General features: G+C 40.4%; 1 protein-coding gene across 1 annotated transcript in view; it reads right to left on the bottom strand.

Moving 5' to 3' along the window:
- Positions 1-21,218, bottom strand: part of CCNY (cyclin Y) — a 187,729-nt gene that overhangs the window by 17,688 nt on the left and 148,823 nt on the right. Inside the window, exons 5-8 of the mRNA XM_019741707.3 lie at positions 18,673-18,708; positions 14,325-14,382; positions 14,104-14,223; positions 816-982 (exon numbers count right to left, since the gene is read on the bottom strand). Coding sequence (XP_019597266.1) covers positions 816-982; positions 14,104-14,223; positions 14,325-14,382; positions 18,673-18,708 — 381 coding nt within the window. The remainder of the gene's footprint in view (positions 1-815; positions 983-14,103; positions 14,224-14,324; positions 14,383-18,672; positions 18,709-21,218) is intronic.

The following is a 21,218-nucleotide window of genomic DNA, read 5'->3' as shown; positions in this document are numbered from 1 at the left end:
CTGGGGCTGTAACTTCATCCTGATTGTTTCCTGAAACGGCTCCTTCCTCCTAAGAGGCTCTGAACCTATTTCCCGCCTTCTCAGACACCGCAGATCCAGACAATAGCCCGTAGGTCTCCTAATAACAGGTTTCACCTAAATCTGAGAACTGAACCATCTGAGAGATCCTAAGGCTGCCCTGAGAGCCATGGGGTGCACAGCACCCCCTCTCCGACCGCCAGGTTTATGGCCCTTCCACGGAGCTGTGGGGGCTTGAGCCTGGCTGGGGAGAGAGAACATGCCACCCTAACAACGAGAAACACGATAGGCCTCTGGGACAGAACACTGGTTTTAAGCAACTGAACTTGTAAAACATGACAAAGCAGTGAAAACTGTCTCTCTGAAACTAAAAAGAAACACTACTTTGGCTCTTCTTCTTTTCACCTAGGCTGCTGCCCACAAAAGACTGGTGTGTGGCATTCACTCTGCCGTGCGATGCAGAGCTGGGATGCAATCCACCACAGACTGGCAAAGGCAGTGCTCTGCACCTTTCTAATGCAGGTAAAGGAAGGCATGCCTATAGTACAGGGTCAGTCAGCCAGCCTCACAAAACGAAGTGTTACCAGTCCCTGCTCATGATCCACAATGAAGAAAAATACAGGTCTCTTCATATAATTTGCTACCACCACGTCCTTATTATGGATCAGCTCACAACAAACATTCAGTGAAATTCATTCATGCTGTCTGTATACAGAGCATTCAAAAGGGATATGACCTCCTGGCCAAACAATCCCGCTGACCCCGCCCACTCTTCCCCCCAGCACACACACACTCACATGTCCTCCACCGTGATGTCCTTCAGGATCTGGCAGTAATCCACATTCCACACGGCCTGGTCGTCCCACACCTTGGAGGCCAGCAGGATTGCCCCGAGAACAATGCGCTTCCAGTTGGCTGGACAGATATCTATCTCTGCATACGTTAGAAGTCTTTCAAGGTATACCTGGGAAGGCAAGAAAATACCAGGGCTAAATAATTTGAGTTGTTTTCTCTCACATGTTAGCAGACATAAAGAAATTCTAACATTGTTTAACTCCATTTCACCAGTCTTTACACAGGGATTTATTACCTGATCATACTTATGTTAAAGGACTCAAATAGTCTGATGTACATTGAAGCACATTCCATAACTGGACTGTGCAAATGTAGCTGAATCTTAAAAGACTCCAAGGCAGGAACAAATTCCAGGAACTATAGATTAATTTCTCACTCTATCTATGATATCGATACAAATTCAACAACCAACAAATGCTCCAACAAGCAGAGCAAAGAATGTGAAAGAAACCTATTTTTTTCTATCTGTATTTTTATTAAACTTTTTTACTTTGAGGTATTTGTAGATCTACATGCAGTACTGATAAACCTATTTTTATTGATAAAATATACATAATATAAAATTTACCACTTAACCATTAAGTGTACAGTTCTGTGGCACTGTCCATTTCTACTTCCAGAACTCATCATCCCACATTGACACTATACCTACTAAACGACAGTGCTCCATTCCCCGTCCCCACAATCCCTGGTAACCATCATTCTACTTTGCCTCCATGAATTTGACTATTCTAGGTATCTTATATAGGTGGAATCATAAGGTAGTTGTCCTTTTGTGTCTAGCTTATTTCAGTTAGCATAATGTCCTAAAGGTTTATCCAGTTTGTAGCATGTTAGAATTTCCTTCCTTTTTAAGGCTGAATAATAATCCATTGTAGGTATAGACCACATTTTGTTTATCAATTTATCTACCAATGATGGACATTTCAGTTGTTTCCTCCCTTTGGCTATAGTGAATAATGATGCCAGGAACACTGCTGTACAAACACCTGCTTTTGGTGCTTTGGGCACCCAAATGTGTAACTGCTGGAATACACAGTTAATTCTGCATTTAAGTTTTGGAGGAACCACTATACTATTTTCTACAGCAGCTACACTATTTACCTTCCCATCAGCAATGCACAGGGGTTTCAATTTTTCCTCATCGTCACCAACACTTATTTTGTATTTTTTTAATAACAATCATTCTAGTGGGTATGAAGTTGTACCTCACTGTGGTTTTGATTCAATAACCCCATTTTAAATGAAATAGTTTCAGCTGATGATAGAAAATAAAACCAAATAACATAGGATTTATAACCTGGCACAATTTAGTTGGAGGATAGACATCAGAAATATTCACAAAGCCCACACTGTTGGATCACAAGGTAAGAATGCCTTTTAAAGTTTCCCTTAGTAAAAATCTGTTTATTAGTATGTTTTATACTTCTCTGAACCACAGCATTATTATCTCTATAGCTTATCAAACACATTTACAAACTAGAACTACTGCATCAGAAAGAAAAAAAATTTAATCATCCATACTTTTTTTAAGAACTAGCTTTCTAAAACAGATGAAATCTATACAGTGTTAGAATTATTCATAGCAAATAATGTCTGTACATTCTTAAATATTATTAGTATTTCTAAAAAGACATGTGCAGGAAGGAAAATGTTAACTACACAAATAAAATAAAATATAGATTGTCGTCAGCTAAATACTATCAGTGCTCATAAATAGGACAGGAAAGGTAAAAGCAAGAATCCACACCTGTTGCTACATCACTGGGACTCTGGGGCGGAGACTGCACGTTAGGAAGCTCTTGGGAAAAAGGGTAATGTAGAGATTGAGTGCCAGGACTTTGTTAACTGACATGAACGCAAGAGTAGAAGTCGAGGCTAATGTGAACAGCAGACTAACAATCATACAACAAAAGACCACAGGACGAGAACAGGTAAATGAGAGGTGTGGGCAGACAGGTGGGCCTGTTCACTGTCTAAATACTGAGCACTCACTACGTGCCTTGTCGGGCTGCTCTGGAGAGGGCGGGGGGGGGGGGGGCGATGGCGGCTCTGCCAGCAGAGGGGAGAACGGGGCACAGCCCATGGGAAGAGGCATCAGGAGATTCTGAAGCAGTTGTCATGGAGAGGACAAGCGTTTGAACTGGGGGCCTGACAGTGGAGACTGGCAGTCATATTCCAGAGATTCCAGTGACCCCAACAGCCACAGAAGGTGGGTTGCTGTAGGAGACCCCAGACTTCCAGCTCATGCAGCTGGATGGGTGACACCCTCTGAAACAAGGAGCACCGGAAGGAAGAGGTTAGTGAAAGCAGATTGTGAGTCTGACTTTGGACGTTTTTCTCCTGAGACATCCAAGAGGATGCCACACATGCAGGTCTAGAACACAAAGGAAACAGCACTGGGATAGAAATTTGAGAGTCTATGACACACAAACAGAACTAAGCCACTGGCATGCATCCGATGACCTGGGGAAAGGGACAAAGGGAGAGAAAAGCAGGGGCCAGGCCTAAGCCTTGGGAGGCCCTCCTGTTTTAACACGTTGCTTATGGATCACAAGAATCTTCATGAGGGATTTAAATCCCACCGTACGCAATGTGTTAACATCTGGAGAGAGGATGAAGGAGAGGAGTAAAATCTGGTATGTTCTGTTCTCAAGTCTTGTAATAGTTTGGAGAAGAGACTACAAGGCAAAGCTCGGAGTTTCTGAGCGCCTGAATTAGGCTTACAATATTATATAGGACATATGGGAAGGAAACTGAAGTGGTTTCTTGCACAGTAAAAAGTAAAATTAAAGCAGCAAGGCCACTTCAGGCAGTGACAGCATGGGTGCGGGGGCAGGGAAGGTAGCAGGGGTGAGGTATTTAGAAAGGAGAGTGGGGTGCTATGGGGAAGAGGGACAGAGGTGGAGGGAGGTGGAAAAGGAAAGGGAAGGGAGGCAGGGAAGGAGAAATGATCCTTAATGGAAGCTAAACTCCGAACAGATGAAGAAAAGTCAGACCATCGCTAGTAGCTCCTCGTGGAGCCTCCCCTGGTTCCTCTGATCCCTAAACCACAGGCAGAAGAGAGAGTCATATGCTCCTTCCAAAGCAGCAGAAACTTCCTACGGCGTCTTCTGCAGTCGGGACTGGCCTGCTGTCTGTAAAACAGGTGCAGTGGTGAATACCGAGCAAAGTCTGGAGAGGGGGCTCAGAACCACGTCTGTCTCTGCCACTGAATAGGGGCTCTCCCAAGGTGGGGTCGACACTCCGTCGTTTGCTGAATGAAGAAATAGATGAATAATGGTTCTTTTGCTCAGAAAGGCTATTGTTCTGTGTTTAGTGCTTTATTAAGTAAAAAGCAGTTCTTTAAATCCTAACACGTTGCGTACAGATCACGAGAATCTTCACGAGGGATTTAAACCCCGCCGTACTCAACGTGTTAAAAACCTAGATCCTTAGGGCTAATCTCACACTCAAGGTGTTCCCCAGAATGGACCAGAGGTACTATAGGACAAAACTAAAATCATGAGAAGAAATTACTAATATATTTCCAGTCCCAAAGAGAAAATAAGCCAATAAGCCGTGACAAGAGTTTACTGAAAGTTAATGAAACAGGAAACCATTACACGGCAAGCCTACCTTGATTCCCCCCACATGAGTCTGGGGGATCCTCCCACTTGCCCCACTGCTGCATTTGTCTCAGTGCAGTGTCGCTGCCTTCTTACTGGTCTCTCTTCCTGTTACACCGTATGTTCCCTGAGGACAGGGACCGCATGTCACTCATGCCCACTGTGTGCCCGGCGTCTAGCACAGTGCCCGAGCAGGGTGTGGCCCGAGTGCTGGCGCCACGCACACATCAGCCTGCGGAACAATAAGGAATGACACCGACACAGAAGCAGGCTCAGGACGACAGACGCATGCAGGCAGATTTCTCGTATTAGTGATCTATCTAATAAAAGGGCCACCAACAGTGGCATTTGGTAAAAGGAACTGCATTTACAAAGGGAGAGTGGAGTTCAAGGTGATGCTGAGTCCTTGGTTTGTGAGATAGCAGCGTGGTGGGCAGTGAAGTTCAGAGGAGAAAGCTCCGGAGGGAAGAGTCCACTCTGCTGTGCCAAGCACAGAAAGCTGAAAAGACCTTCAACTAAGCCCCAGGAGGTCATGCAGCAGAGAACACTAACTGCACTATATGGACCTGTGTGAGAGCTTCCAAATCTCTCATTAAACAGTAATATTAGGTTGGTGCAAAAGTAACTGCGGCTTTCGCAATTATTTTTAACCGTTTAAACCGCAATTACTTTTGCACCAACCTAATACATTGGGTTGTGACAACCATTGGTTTAAAAAAAAAAAAAGTAGCTCACTAACCACAGCACAGTAATCTTTTCAATGTTTAGAGATTTTAGTTTTTAATGGCATTTATTATATTAAATGAGCAGAAAGAGATATTTTTTTATCATGATTTTTATTTGTGTAAAAATTACAATTCTTCAGATAAAGATCCAGGCCGGCCAAGTGGAATTTGAGCTGGACACTGTCCTTAGGACTCCAGACCAAATACTTGACAAAGGTTGACAACTAATGCTTCTCATTCCCCATCAAGTTGACAGTCAGGAAATGTCTAATAAAACTGTATTAAGAGCAGAAAACTAAGACTGCAATTAACTAAGCCTCCAGATTTTTAAAGAAATACAAAAAGGAGGTTGTGAAACAATCTTCACCCACTTAAGCAAATCTCTCCAAGTTCCCCACTGAAACAGATTCTCACTGGCTTGGTGCAAAACGGTGGCTACTCAATTTTCTTCTTACTTACTTTACACCTTAGTTGACAGAGATTAGTAAGTATGCTAGATGATACTTAAGATAAGATTTACAGTTTGGGAAAAAAAGAAAAACAGCAAGCATCCACCATATCTGGTATTTCATTAGGGCTAAAGTAATTAGGTATTATAATACACTCTATTACCTAGGAAAGGCAGTTATGTTGGGAAATAAGGCATTCATAACAAGCTCCACTTAATGGCATATAATTTAGCAGAATTTGCCAGTAAAGCTATATTCAAGGGTCAGCTGCAATTTCTTTAGTAAACTCCCACTTGGGTATTTTAATTCTCTGATAAGTGAAAAAATGTACAATTGATTTTTTTCTAAACAACATCCCTAGATCATTGCTAATAGGCCATTCTTGCTCAATTAAATTTTCAGATTTAAATTCATGAGAAGTACTACCCTAAGGAGTCTCTAGAAAACACAGGTTAGTGAGCAATTACAGTTACACAGAGCATTCAGTTGACTGCACATAACAAACTGTTCAAAGGCATGGGCGAGGAGTAAAACGCAAACTAATGGAATCAAGAATATATGTAACCAAAATCCTGCTGATGCTGAAATTATTCCAATCTGATTTTAAAGAGTAACACTAGGTCATTAATCTTACACTCCCCATCACCCAGAGTTTAGCTAACTGGTGATTTCACGACCGCTTCTTACTTCCTAACAACTGGAGGAGCACATGAATGAGACATTTCTCATCACTGAATAGATGCCATTTGAATAATAGCTCTGACTTTCTTAGAAACTAGTGACTCAAAAAGGAGTCTTCAGGATAACAAATAGATTCCACAGGTCATTTCATCATCAGAGTACCAGGCTCTAAGAGGCACTTTGGGGCTGTAACCAGGGGCTGAGTGGCAGCCATGACAGGACCGTACAAGGCCACCCAAGCTGGGACCCAACTCAGCTGGGCATGACTGGTATTCCTGATATGCCTGTACTGACATAACAAGTACAAGGACCATAATACATCCCCTAAGGATAGAGCCACCGCCCACTCCTTAAGTGAGCTGCACATAATCACTTCCTTCCAAAGAGTGCAGCACGGAAAGTCGGAAAAAAGGCTAACTTTACAGTGGATGAACCTGACAAATATGACCTCAGACCAGTGATCAAGATTACTGTCAACCATGAGAAGTCATGTTGGCAGTATGTACTTTTGATGAGATATGAGCAAATGGAACTATACCTCTGTGGTTTTCCTCACCAAGACACACAATCCCAGTCCAATCATGAGAAAAGTAGCAGACAAGTCCCAAATGACGGACAATCTACAAAATACCTGACCAGTAGTCCTCAAAACTGTCAAGATCATCAAAAACAAGGAAAATCTGAGATATTATCACAGCCAAGAGGAACCTAAGGAGACATGACAACTAAACGTAATGTGGTATCCTGGAAAATAAAAGGGACAATAGGTAAAAACTAAGAAAATCTGAATAAAGCATGAACCTTAGTGAATGATGATATCACTATCAGTTCATTAATTGTACTAAATACATCAAAAGAATATAAGAAGTTAATATTATAGATATTATAATACCGTATAATGTAACATTAGATGTTAATAATAAACTGGGTGTGAGATATAAGGAACTCTGTACTATCTTCACAATTTTTCTGTAAATCTAAAAAGTATGGTGATGGAGAGAGACTAGACTTTGGGTGGTAAGCACACAATAGGGGATGCATTAGTTGAATTATAAAGTTGTACACCTGAACTTTATATAATGTCATTAACCAATGTTACCCCGATAAATTTAATTAAAAAAATACATCTCTGAAAATGAAAACTACCCAAACTTATGCAATGTAGCTAAAGCTCTGAGGGAAATTTATTACTATAAATTCCTGTATTAAATAAGGAGGCTCTCAAATCAATAACCTAACCTTTCACCTTAAGCAACCACAAGAAAAACAAGAAGAGCAAACTAAACCCAAAGCAAGCAGAAGAAAGGAATTAATAAAGTAGAGTGGAAATAAATGAAATAGAGAATAGAAAAACAGAGGAAATAAATAAACTGAAAGCTGGTCTTTGGAAAGATCAATAAAATTCACATTTAGCTAACCAACCAAGAAAAAAAGATTAGATTCAAATTAGTAAAGTTAGAAACAAAAGACAGAAATAAAAAGAATTATAAGGGAATACTATGAACAGCTGTATGCCAAAAAACTGTATAACTCAGATGAAATGCACAAATTCCTCGAAAGACAAACTGACGCAAGAAATAGATAATTGGAATAGATCTATAACGGGCAAAGAGATTGACTCAGTGATGTAAAAACTTCCAACAAAGAAAAATCCCGGCCAAGATGGCTTCAGTGGTAAATTCTACCAAACGTTTAAATAAGAATTAATAACAATTCTTCTCAAGCTCTTCAGAAAAACACAAGTGGAAGAAATACTTCCCGATTCATTCTATAGGGCCAGTATTATGCTGATTCCCAAACCAAAGATATCACAAGAAAATCAAAGAACAATACCCCTCAAAATAAAGATGCAAAAATCTTCAACAAGATACTAGTAAACCAAGTCCAGCAACATATAAAAATAATTATATATCATGACCAAGTGGGGTAATTTATCCCAGGAATGCAAGATTGATTTAACATATCAATAGAATAAAGAACAAAAACCACAAGACCATCACAACAGATGTAGAAAAAGCAAGCGACAGAATCCAATACTCCTTTGAGATAAAAAACCCCACAAATGAGGAACACAGGGAACTTTCTCAATTTGACAAAGGGTATCTATGAAAAACTCACAGCTAACATCCTGCTGAAAGCTTTCCCCCTAAGATGAAGAATAAGACAAAGCATTCTTACCACCTCTATTTAACACTGTGCTGGAGATTCTAGCTAAGGCAATTAGGCCAGAAAAACAGATAAAAGGCATCCAGATTGGAAACGAAGTGGTAAAACTATCTCTACTTGCAGATAACATGATCTTGCATATATAAAAGACTAAGGAATCTAACAAAAAACTATTATTAGATCTAAAATGAGTTGAGCAATGTGGAAGGATACAAGATCGATCTACAAAAATAAACTGTATTCCTATACACTAGCAAGAACAATCCGAAAATAAAATTAAGAAAACAATTCCACTTACAATAGCATGAAATAGAATTAAATACCTAGGAATAAAGTTAACAAAAAGAAGTGTAAGACTTGTACAGTGACAACTATAAAAATTGTTGAAAGAAAATGAAAATCTAAATAAATGGGAAGACACCCCATGTTGATGGGGGAAGACTTAGCATTGTTAAGACTGTAATACTCCCCAAATTGATCTACATACTCAGTGCAGACCCTATCGTCAAAAGCCCAGCTGATTTTGTTTCTTTGTTTTGCAGAAACTGACAAGCTAATTTTAAAATTAATATGGAAATGCAAGGGACATAGGATAGTCAAAATCTTGAAAGAAAAGAACAAAATTGGGAGAATCATACTTTCTGATTTCAACTACAACGCTATGGTAATCAAGAGTGTGGTACTGACATACGAATGCACACACACACACACACACACACACACACACACATCTCAATGGAACAAAATTGAAAGTGCAGAAATAAACTTTCACATTTATGGTCAACTGATTTTTGACAAGGGTGACAAGACAATTCAAAGAGGAAAAGACAGTTTCTTCAAGAAATGGTGCTCAGACAACCATATACAGTGCAAAAGTATGTATCTCACAAAATAGCTCAAAATGGATTGTAGACCTAAATGTAAGTGCTAAATTATGTAACTCCTAAAAGAAAACATAGGAGTAAATCATATGACCTTGGGTTATGCAAACGTTTCTTAGATACAACACCAAAAGCACAAGTGACAAAAGAAAATAATATATAAATTGGGCTTCATGAAAATGAAAACCTATGTTGCAAATGATACCATTAAGAAACTGAAATGACAACACAAAGAATAATGGAAAATACTTGTGAATCATATATCTGACAAGGGACTTATACCCAGAACATATAAATAACTCTTAGAATTCAACAATAAAAAGACAACTCAATTTAAAAATGGGCAAAGGATTTGAATAGACATTTTTCCAAAGAAGAGATACAAAGGCCCAATGAACACATATGAAAAGATGCTCAACATCATTAATTATTAGGGAAATGAAAGTCAAAACTACAATGAGATATCACTTCACACCACTAAAATGGCTAAAATCAGAAAGACAGTAACAAGTATTGCCAAGGATGTAATGATGTGGAGAAAATGGAGCCCTCATAGCATTGCCAATGGGAATGTAAAACGGTGCAGCCACACTGGAAAACAGTCAGGCTGTTCCTCAAAAAGTTAAACACAGAGTTACCAGCAATTTAATTCCTAGGTATATACCAAAAGAACTGAAAACATAGTCACCCTCAAAAATGTGTGCACAAATGTTCAAACAAATGTAATAGCTAAAAAAGTAGAAACAACTCAAATGGCCATCAACCAATAAACAAAATGTGGTCGATCTCTACAATGGAATATTACTCAACAATGAAAAAGAATGGAATACTGTACATGTTACCATGCAGCTGAACTTTCAAAACATTATGGTCAGTGAAAAGAAGGCAGTCACAAATGATCACATATTATATAAATCCATGTGTATGAAATGTCCAGAATAGGCAAATCCAGAGAGACAGAAACTAGATTAGTTGTTACGGAGGCAGGAATGGGGGTTGAAAATGAAGAATGATTGCTAAAGGGTAAGGGGGTGATGAAAATATTCTGATTAGGTTGTGGTGATGGAGGCACCATACACTAAAAACCATTGAAATGCTCACATTGAATGGGTGGAGTTTATGGTATATGAATTCTATCTCAATAAAGCTATAAAAGATAACAAAAAAATAATTAATAGAAAGGTAATGCATCTCCTCGTCTGGTTAGTTCTCCTTTTGCCACCTCCATTTCTTCTCGATTCCCCTTTTCTTTGGGCTTGACTCCTCTCCATCAGTTACAAACTTCCTCTCTCCCTCCGATCACCCCTCACAGCTCTCCAGATAGAACCAACCTTGTCAGCCACACTCAGTCAGGGGCCTGACGGGGCAGTGTCCCCATGGCTAACGACTTTGCCACACTCCCTTCAGAAAGCTCGCCTGAACAAGTTAAGCAGTGAAACAGCAGACAGTTATTACTAGGTTTACTGTGCACACTGAATAAGTCTTTATTGAGCATTAAGTATGTACCAGGATGTGTTCCAGATGCTGGTCATAGTGCAGTAAACAAACAAACAAAGACGAAAAAGACAGAAATCCATTAATTGTAGAGCTTATACTGTTATAGGCAAAATAAAACAAATGAGTAAAACCTAAAGAATGTTACTTGGTGATAAGTGCTGTGGGGAAAAACAAAACAGGAAATGATGACAAGGGAATGAGGGGGGATGAGGGAGGTCACAATTCAAAGTAATGACGTCCTGCTGACAAGCCCTCTGAGCAAAGATGTGAAGGAGGGCAGGGGGGCCCACATGCATATCTGGGAAAGTGGGCCCCAGGCAGAGGTGTCAAGTGCCAACGTCCTGAGGCAGCTATGTGTGTGGGGCTGGAGTGGCTAGAGCACAGTGACCGCAGGGGGAAGGGGTGGCAGCTACGTCAAGAAGAAGAGGAGGCCTGAGGCTGCTCGGGACCTATGGGTCTCATAAGGGCTTTCTTTGCGTCTTCCTCTGCGGAACATGGGGAACCACAGGAGGTTTTGAGCACAAGAACCCACAGAGTGAGAAAAATAGTGGCTCAGGACAAAGTCCTGGGCCCCTTTCTCCTGTCACCTTTGGGTCACAAGTGCTCGTTTTCAGGGTGAACATCTGGCCCTAAAGGAACTGAGCCAATCACTGATGGAGCCAATCGAAACCCATCCGCTGTCCAAAATCTGAACTGAACACAAGAGACTGAATTAGCTGGTGTTGGGCCTTAAGTGAAAAAGTGACGTAGAGTCTGGGTTGGGACAGCTACTTCCCCAATGCGTTCCACCAGAAGCAGACCTGAAAATTGATGGAGACTCCCAGGGAGGTGCAGAGGCAAGATGAGGCAGCCCCCAAGACAGACGGAAGGACAGAAAAGCCTGTTGCTCTCACACAGCCTGGAGTACTTCCATCCTAAAGAGCAAGGGACCAGACCCTGGACCTTCCAATAAATCTCCTGCCTGGGCCTCTTCATGCGGGTTTCTCGTCCTTACAGTGATCAAAACCCCTTGCTGAGACAGGCAGTGAGTTCTATTTTGGCCAAGTACCACATGGGACTAAAATGGGTGTTGTTCATGGAGTTAAGGATAACCCAGCTCAAGTAACTCCTAAGAGAAAGGCTGGGCTGCACGGAGGGGCAGCTGGACGCTATGGTCTTCCTCCCAACTCCCAAGTGCTTCCTCCCAAGTGCTGCTGGGAACAAAGTGCGTTCATATGAAAACTTATCATAACTCAGCAAGGTGCAGTTCAATGACCTCACCCTTGGTTTTGAATTTCCTCATGTGTCAGTTATCAACAGGAAAGCTTTTAGCATACCCTGCAAGGCTAAAGAAATGTATTTAGTGATATTAAGTTGCTGTTATTCTTCTAAAACAAAGATAATTAAGCTGTGAGATATTAGCTTTGGGTTTACTGAGTTCGGGTGTTTGAAGGTCTTGGAAACTCTCTTACCACAGGCAGCCTGCAGTGTTGTTCCCTTGAGGGCAGCAGGGCCAGAGGTAACTGCTGTCCTTCCCACCCCTGCCCCCACCACCTCCTCCTCCTGGGCAGCACGCCAAGATGCCAAGAGGATGCGCAGGAGAAAAGCAGACATTAATGCATCTCTGTCAGCTCTAGACAGGACCTGTTCTGATGGCTGCTTCTAACTCTAGGGGATGCAAGAGAAGAATTATACAGGATCTCGCTCAGCGCACGCATCTGTCTCCTTTCCCCATCAGGCACGCAGGCTGACTCTCAGCCAACGCAAGCAGCAGCCACCAGAGAATCAGTCTGCTGTACCCACCACGTGGGACCCCAGAGCTGCTCATCTTTAGGATGCTACCAGAAAGACACCAGTAGAAGCGAGTCTCCTCCTAAGCCACAAGTTTATCTAATAGGCTAGGTGAAGTTTCAGTGGTTACCATGACCTATAGGACTCTCTGCAAAGACATGAACTAACTGATCTACCCTGTCACCCTTGGAGACGGGAATGCACTTCAGATGTTCTCTCAGTATCTCTGCGGAAAATGGGAAGCTGTGGGGATTACAATCTTATCTTCACTCTAATACATCTAAGCAGTGAGGCATTATCAGGTCACAGTCAGGTAGTAATTTTTTTAGGAATTTAAGGTAAAACAATCCGCACTGCATTCCATCTGCAGTAGCTTCAAAATAAACCTTCCTTCATAGCATGAATTTTAATACTAATTTCATCCATGTTTTCATCTGCTTTTCTGTTCATCGCAGTTTCCCTACGAGAAAGTTTCAACCCTGTTGCATGTTTTGTAAGAACTTAAAATCCTTTGGGGGAATAAACCTGAGCAATAAATCTACTTCTCAGTTACATCCTAAGAACTTATAATCATCCAAATCAACTAGTGATTACTAGTTGAATGCCTGTTTTACCCATTAGGGGTAAGTTCAAAGAGAGAAGGAATGAACAAACAAATGGATGAATCAATGAATGAATAAACAAACAGGTTTACTGTTGCATTAGCCGAGCAGCACAGAGCGCTTAGTGTGGCAGAGACACAAAGGGTCCTCAGGTGGCCTGTAAACTTTCTACTAGACAATAATCTCTTCTCAGACGCTCCCAAAGGCTTTCGGATCCCCTCCAGGACAGCTCATGCCCAGGCAGAGCTAACTTCTTATCTGAGTTGCAAACAATGCAAAAGTTCAGTGACAATGGGTTCCATTGTCAAATCTATTTCCCAAATGACATTTGACTAAATAGTCCCTAAAGTTTCAAGAATCTACGTAAGATTATAGATTTTTATCTGTTATTTGAGTCTCAAAGTGCAGATTACCTCCATGTTGCCTCCGAATACCTTACAGACACATTTAAACAAAAGCACAAAAGAGAAGGTGGCAATACCCACCACTCCTTCCTATATAGGTATTCACGTGGGATGTATGTGTACATCATATCTTATGAATGTCATTACAACTTTTGTAGGAACCAACAACAGGAAAGCTACAGGGGGCACCTTGGTCCTTCTTACCCTCATTAGCCCAGTGTTTACTTACCTGAATTTAACATTTCAACATTTATTGGTTTTGACTGTGACTTTAGGAGGGGACCGAGGAACAGATTTCATACCCTGTCTTGGGAGATCAACACTCTATTCTCCAGAGAGATCACCCTGAAGGAGAAACTGCAGTGTCCCTAGGCTACCTGACGAGAGCCCCAGCTCTCACCACTCCATTCAACTACCAATGGCTGCGGTCATTCTGAGGGCACTCACCAGGGTGACAATGGCACATTCAGCAGTCAGCTGAGCAGCACTGAACAGTGTCCGAACAAACCGGTAAATCTGCTTCTGCTCTGGGTTGTGTTTGTCATAATCTGGTGGCACTTCGGATTTCTGGGGAAGAAAATATTTTCAGATGACAGGCCACCCAAAAAGAGAAGAGCAAAAGAGAAACAATTAAACAATATTGTGAAACACGAGGAGGAGGAAATTACCGAAAGAGGGTGAAGGTTTTCATCAAAAATATCTAAGAGCATCCTTCCATCTGGGTCCCTGGTGGGGAAAATAATAGAAAATAGAGTTTACTTTCTGTAAGAATGTATGTTATTCAAAATAAAACAAAAATATATTTTGATTCAACTGTTACTTCAGAAAAGAGAAGGCAGTGCTAAATGTAAGAGAGGCTATTGGTTACTGATGAATAACAATTTGTTTTATTTGGGTACAGTAGTAGGTAATTTCTGAATAGTCCATGAAATAAAGGTTATGAATTAACTTAAGTGAAAATATAGATTTTTCATTTTCTGAGTTTTCAGATGAACCAAATCTAAATTTCTTTAACATCATGTTTCTGAGCGAAGGCCAACAGATCTGCTTAAACTATGGTTGACAAGAAAGAAGTCTGAGGGTAAAAATGAATATTCAGTGTATCCTAGAGATTAATCTGAAGTTTTTGTAATATGCAACTTAACCACTTAAGATTTTCAGTATTTTATATTGAGAAACAAGCGGTGATGTGTAGAAAAACTTAACTAATAATAATAACCTAAACCTATAAAAGAATGGCTGGCTGCTACCAGGCCAGTACGTGCACAGAGCAACTTACAGTGGTGGCTTTCCCTGTAAGCACCGCACCTCAGGCAGCTGCCCTGAAGGGACTATCCACACCTCACTAGAGACAGCTCTATGTCCTGTTTTATGTCGTTTGAGTTTTGCCTGCAAATTTTTCTTTAGAAATCAAATTTGGAAACGATTGCTTGGGTAACAAGGTCCATCGTCTGTGCTTCCAAAATCAATCGGGCTTGCGAGGATCAGGAGACTACAGACCTGTCTGTCGTCACCAACACTCATCACGGTCAACACTACAATTTCTGCTCTATGAACTTACTGTCTCCATAAAATAAGGGAGAAAGACAGATCTTAACAGGACAGTTCAGTTTGCATTACTATATTTGCACAATAGGAATTGTTTTTAAAGCTTTGGGGCATTCATACCTGTGCGCATTTTCCCTGCAGGAACTGCAGGAACACAGGCAGCAAAGACTGAGCTAAAGCTGAGTAAAGACGGCTTCAACCAGGAAGGACCAGGTAGCAGGGTCTGACCACATAGAGAGCTCCTCCTGGTGCACCGGTGACATTTCCTTCTATAATAACCTGGCCACAAAGAATCAGCCAACTCCTCATCTCACTAACTGTCTCTGTGAGACAGTCAAGGGGCTACGTGAGAGAAAAGCCTGGCCCAGCCCCCCATTTCTTGGCCTTCTTCAACTTTCCTCAGGAATGAGAGCTCCTAAAAAGCCATTCGGCACTCTGGAGAGGCACTCTGGAGAAACATTCACCTGAAGTAATTTTAAAAATGAAAGTGTAGGTTCAAAAATATAAACGAGGGTTAAGAATTTAAGCTAAAATGACTCTTCTGAAAAGTGGATTTTCCTTTCACTTCCATTAAAAGCTACGTGTCTCAGCTGAGTTGCACCATCTCTACCAAGCTGGATCTCTCACCAGCTCCAAAGGTTTGGCTTGTATGACTTATCAAGGAAGAAAGTCTGCAGACAGTCAATGCAGGTCTCTTCCCAAGAGACCTTCAGGATACAACCTGTACATCAATCATGTCTGTTTGCATATGATTAAAAGTCTCCGTGGTATATTGCTTGGGTTCAATTCCCCCATTCCGCAATTTACTAGTTGTATAATCTTAGGCAAATCATTTCATCTCTCTGCGCCCCTGTTTCTTATCTGTAAAATGGAAATAATATCAGTATCACCTCACAGAGTTGTTATAAAAACGAAATGAGATAATGCACGTAAACAGCTGACCAGGGTGGCCAGAGTAAGCACTTATTAGTAGAGTTGGCTCTTATTATTATCAGCTATGACTGTAAATTAACTTTGGGATCCGTAATAGTCTAAGAACTGAGAAATCACTTAGAGATGCTAATACAAAACTGGTTGGTTGGAGGACACATCTGGGTTCCATTAATGGCATTACATTGTTATTATTTAAGACTTAAATGTTTAAAAAGTTTGAACTACTATCATAGAAATAAGCATCAAGACAAAAACCTAAACTGTCACTAATATGTTATTCTGGTCAAGGTTCAAAGATCCAATAGCCTACATTTTGTAAATTTTTAAATCCCAAACTCTCAAGCACCATAAAGAACCGTGAATCACAATTACAATACGGAAAAGGGTCACTACAGAGAATATCTTTCCAGGTGTAAATCTCCTCCAGATATTTGTGTTTTCCTATAAGACTGTTTAGTAGAAGCTGTTATCTAACCTCCACTTCAATGACTTACACAACTCTCCCTTTGTCCCTGTTGTAAAACAGATTGAAGGCAGTGTGGTTCCCACCCACTGAGATCCACTGGAACCATGAGGTGGCCATGTTTTTTCCCAGAAATGGGTCACACCAGAAGGAGGGAGGGAGGGAGGAAGTGTTACCAGGAAATGACATTGAACCTCAGCTCTTCATCTTCTTGAAGGAATGAATTCAGTCAAGAGACAGAATTTTGTACAGAATAAAACAGCCAGAAGTTTATTAGTTAAAGACAGTGCCCTCCGAGACATGGAGCGGGCTGACCCAAGGGGGGGAAGCAGCCTCGCCTTACGTTGCACGAAGGCTTTTATTTCTGTGGGTAGAACTGCCTCCCCCTCTCCCTTCTCTTATCTCTCTTTCTGCCCCTGAGGTGCCTAGTCCTCTGGCACTTAGCAGTGCATTTCTTTGATTTAGGGGCACGTGTAAACACATTCCTTAAGGGTATGTGTACACCTGGAATCCTGCTGGGCAGCTGCAAGGGGTCTTGACACAAGTAGGAGCTGCAGCCGGGGGCTTTCTAACTGGGGCTAAATTTCTCCTGCTCATTTCTATCTACCTACCTACCCTTATCAGAAAGAACACCAGGCCAAAATGGAGTCACTTTTTGGAAGTCATGTCACCATACCAAACCTTAATGACTAACCCAATTGCAGTTTCAGCCTCTCCCAGGAGTGGAATTGTAAACCAATCAGTCTGAAATTTCCTGGTCAGCACTAGTGAGGTAATCTACTAGATAAGACCCCCTGCTTTCCCCTAAAGAAAGGTGTCCTTGCCTGAAATAATCCACTTTTTTAACTTCTTAGTCCCACCCTCTTTCTGCCTATCAAAACTTTTCCCTTTTGTACAACTCCTCAGAGTGCCCGCCCTTCTAGCAGCTGGATGGATGCTGCCGTATTCATGAGTCCCTTAATAAAGCCAATTAGATCTTCAAATTTACTGGGTTGAATTTTGTTCTTTAACACAAGTTGTACTTGTTATTAGACTCACATAACGTATGTAACTATCACTCAATGAAATAAGACTGCAATGACAGTGGCTTTGTTCTTATGAAAACAAAGAAGGATGATCTGGAAAGACCTAGTAAAAGGGAATCACTAAAAATAAATTCATTGTAGACCAGATGTGCTCAAAACCCAAAAGATTCTATGCTCGGATTGTTTTGCAAATATCTTAAGTTTTCTCACTATTGATTTAAAAAAACACACACACACACAAAAAAACCACTATGGAAAGATGGAAAGGATAAGTTACGGGTGTGGCTTAGAAAAGAAAGACACTGGTACTCTAATCAATGCCCCATGCTCAAAACAAGTCTTGATGCTGCATTAAAAAAACTGGTAAATGATGTACTTTTAAATGTTTTATGTTGAAATAAAATATGAATGGTAAATCTTTTTAAGTGACTTTTTTCTATGATTCCCTGTTTTAACTGAGTTTTTAAATTAAATTAACTGATCTTCATACTCGTATTAGACAGTTTCTACATTATGTCTAAATGTACACCCAACGCAATATACAGATGATGTATTACAGAAAAGTACATTTGAAACCTATATAATTTTACTAACCAATGTCACCAGTCAATTTAATAAAGGCAAAAAAAATAAAATGTAAAACAATTTTTCAAACAGATTTACAACAAAATTTTCTCTCCTAAATTGAAACTATAAACATTTTTTTCATGTTAAAGTAGCACACAGTAAATTTTTTAAACAATATTTTATAAAAGATAGAATGTTTAAACAAATTATACAGAAAACAAAGAGTAAAGAAGAGGCAGAACATTCTCAAGAAGCTCTGTTTTGTTTTTGCTGGTTTCAAACACAAACACCCATCTGGTTTCCTCTAATTAGGAAGCGGCTCAGCACTTACCTGGGAAGTTTTGGTAAATTACACTAACTTTAGAAAGTCCATGAAAATATGAAGGCCAAAGCAACTAGAGCATAATAGGAAAAAGACAGGAAAAATATAATAGTAGATAATACGTAATGTTTTTAACAGAAAATCAATCATCCACATACCTGTTTTTGATGTGGTAATATATTGCGAGAGCTACACTGTAAAATAAAATGCAGTTCAATGTTTCATAAGCATATTCAAGATGTTATATATTATCTGACATCAGTCTGACCATAAATATTTAAAGTAAAAAGTAAAATGATCCATCTAAACAGTTCCATTTAATTCAGAATGCTGATCAAAAAAATACACTCTTTAAAGTAAATCAGTCTGATACTCATTCATAACAATTATTAAATCTTTCCCAGAAATACCAAAACTTCAAGTGATATTTACAAATTTCTCTTCCTATCTGAAATTTTAAGCTTTTTTTCCCCTCACTTATACAATATAGGCACCATGTAAAAACAAACAAACAAAAAAAAACAAAAAAAACCAGGTGGTACAAATTAAACACTTTTAGAAATCTCCAACTCAGTACATACTATTTTAGAAAATTAGTGGTTTCTTTATAACTACCAGAAATATGTAAATATCACCCGTAGGAGTTTGATATTTTTTCCCTTCAATCAATAACCTCCTGGCAATCTGCCTGACTTATTCATTTTCTGAAATGGTACTGGAACCCTTATTTGTAACACAACCTTAAAATTTTATTTTACATTTTAAAAGGTCTTAACTTAATTCCTCTCCCCTGAATTTTTTTCAAATGTTTTTCTGATTATACAGTACATTACATTCAATATGGCAGAAATTTTGGAAAATATATAAAGTACACAAAAAATAACCATTTTGCCCAAAGATGACTACTATTAGCACAAGATATATAGATTCTGTTCCTGAATAATTTATTAATCATTCCCCTACTACTGAACATTTGTTTATAATATTTTGCAATTATAATTAACACAATAAGTATCCTCAAAGATAAATATTTGTGAACCTGTGACTATATTATTTCCATAAGAAAACATCTTGTAATTGGAATTACTCAATCTAAAGTCATTAATAATTGTAAGGCTCCACACATATATTGCTAAATATCTTTGCAAAAAAAAAAAATACTGGTATATTTCCACTCAAGCTCATATCCCGGAAAGTGAGAAAATACGGCTGAGGACTCATGTACAGTCCAGCTCCGTAGGCCAGTTTAGTTGGTCATCTTAAAAGAAGTGATTCTTGGGGGCAAAGGGCAGTCAGTTGAAAACTGAATCAGTCCTCGGCTTCCGGCATCACACTAAACGCCCAACTTCAGAGGTCTGGTCAGTTCTGCGACATCCTCAGAAAGTGGTGAGGTCTCAGCAAGGACGGGATGGGCCCAAACCAGAGGTACAGGTGGGTCAAACCTGTGCAGCTGGGCAGTTGCTCAGCGGCTTTCGCCACATAGCTGGGAAGGAAGAAATGCTATTCTCTCGGCCAAGAAAACAAAACAGATTTGTGATCACAGGCACTGCACTTGTCTTACTTCGCTCCTAGAACTAAATCAGCAAAGCATATGATGATCCTAAGACTTCGAAGGTGAAGGGGTCATGGGTCTGGCAGTGCTGAGGCCTGATTCTCGGAGATACAGAGGCAGGTGGGTAAGCAGGACTCTCCGCCCCTCAGACACCACGACTCATGGATGACTGGCCAGCTGTGTGACTGGAGCGCCACCCCCTCACCCCACACTCCTTTCATCATCATTCCTATGCTCCTTACGGGGATTTGGGGGAGGGGTTGGTCGCAGAGGCATAGGGATGGTTGGTTAAACTCTAAATTCTGTATCAGAGCTGTTGGCATTTAGGGGAAAGATGGAAAAATCAAGTTCTCAAAAAAGAAACCATGCTTACGAAAAGAATGAGCAGAGAGTAAGGGCCCAAACTTTTTACACTTAAGCTTTCCTTTCACTGTTAGAACAGCACTCAATCCTCCACCCACTCCCTAACCAGAATTGGTAAATATGTTTGTTCATTTTGGCAATTCCCCAATTTACAGAAGGGTTTTCTTCTAAAAATTCGCTTAGAAATTGGTTGTTTAGAACGCAGACCATTTTCTCAAAGAAACAAGGTCAGGCTTGGTAATCAGAACAAGTTTAGCCCATAAATGCTCACCACGCCCACGATGAAGCTGAACTACTGTTAAAGCGCGTGGATCAATTTTAATATCTAGGGGGCGAGGGCCACAGGTTTCCTGACAGGTGTAGGACAAGGCTTAGGGCAAAGTTTTAGAACAGGAGGGCATTCACTTAGCATCTTCCTACCCCCTTGTATTTTCAGGGCAGGATTCTGATGGAACCACTTCAACTAGGGTCCGCCCTGCCCAGCTCCTAGGTCCAACATGTGTATGTTTAAAAACTGGGCACTTTTTAAAACAACTAAGCTACTGACTGAAGAACTTCAAATTTCGGTGGTACAGAGAAAATGTCTTTTGGATCAGGGAAGCACAGTCTCCACGCTGAATGTTCTGTCTCGACAGCTATCTTAACTGGACCAGCTTTTCAAGTTCTTTCCCCTTCATATATTAACCTATAGTTTATTTAAAACTTCCAAGGGAACTTTGGTAGGGAGGAGACACATCCACCTACATCAGGGGTCTTCAACATCGGCGGCCTATTAGAATCTCTGAGAGG

Source organism: Rhinolophus sinicus, chromosome 1 (assembly GCF_057876585.1).
Source record: "Rhinolophus sinicus isolate RSI-liver-muscle chromosome 1, RSI-T2T, whole genome shotgun sequence".
Taxonomy (NCBI): domain Eukaryota; kingdom Metazoa; phylum Chordata; class Mammalia; order Chiroptera; family Rhinolophidae; genus Rhinolophus; species Rhinolophus sinicus.
This window is presented reverse-complemented; position numbering and strand designations above follow the sequence as displayed.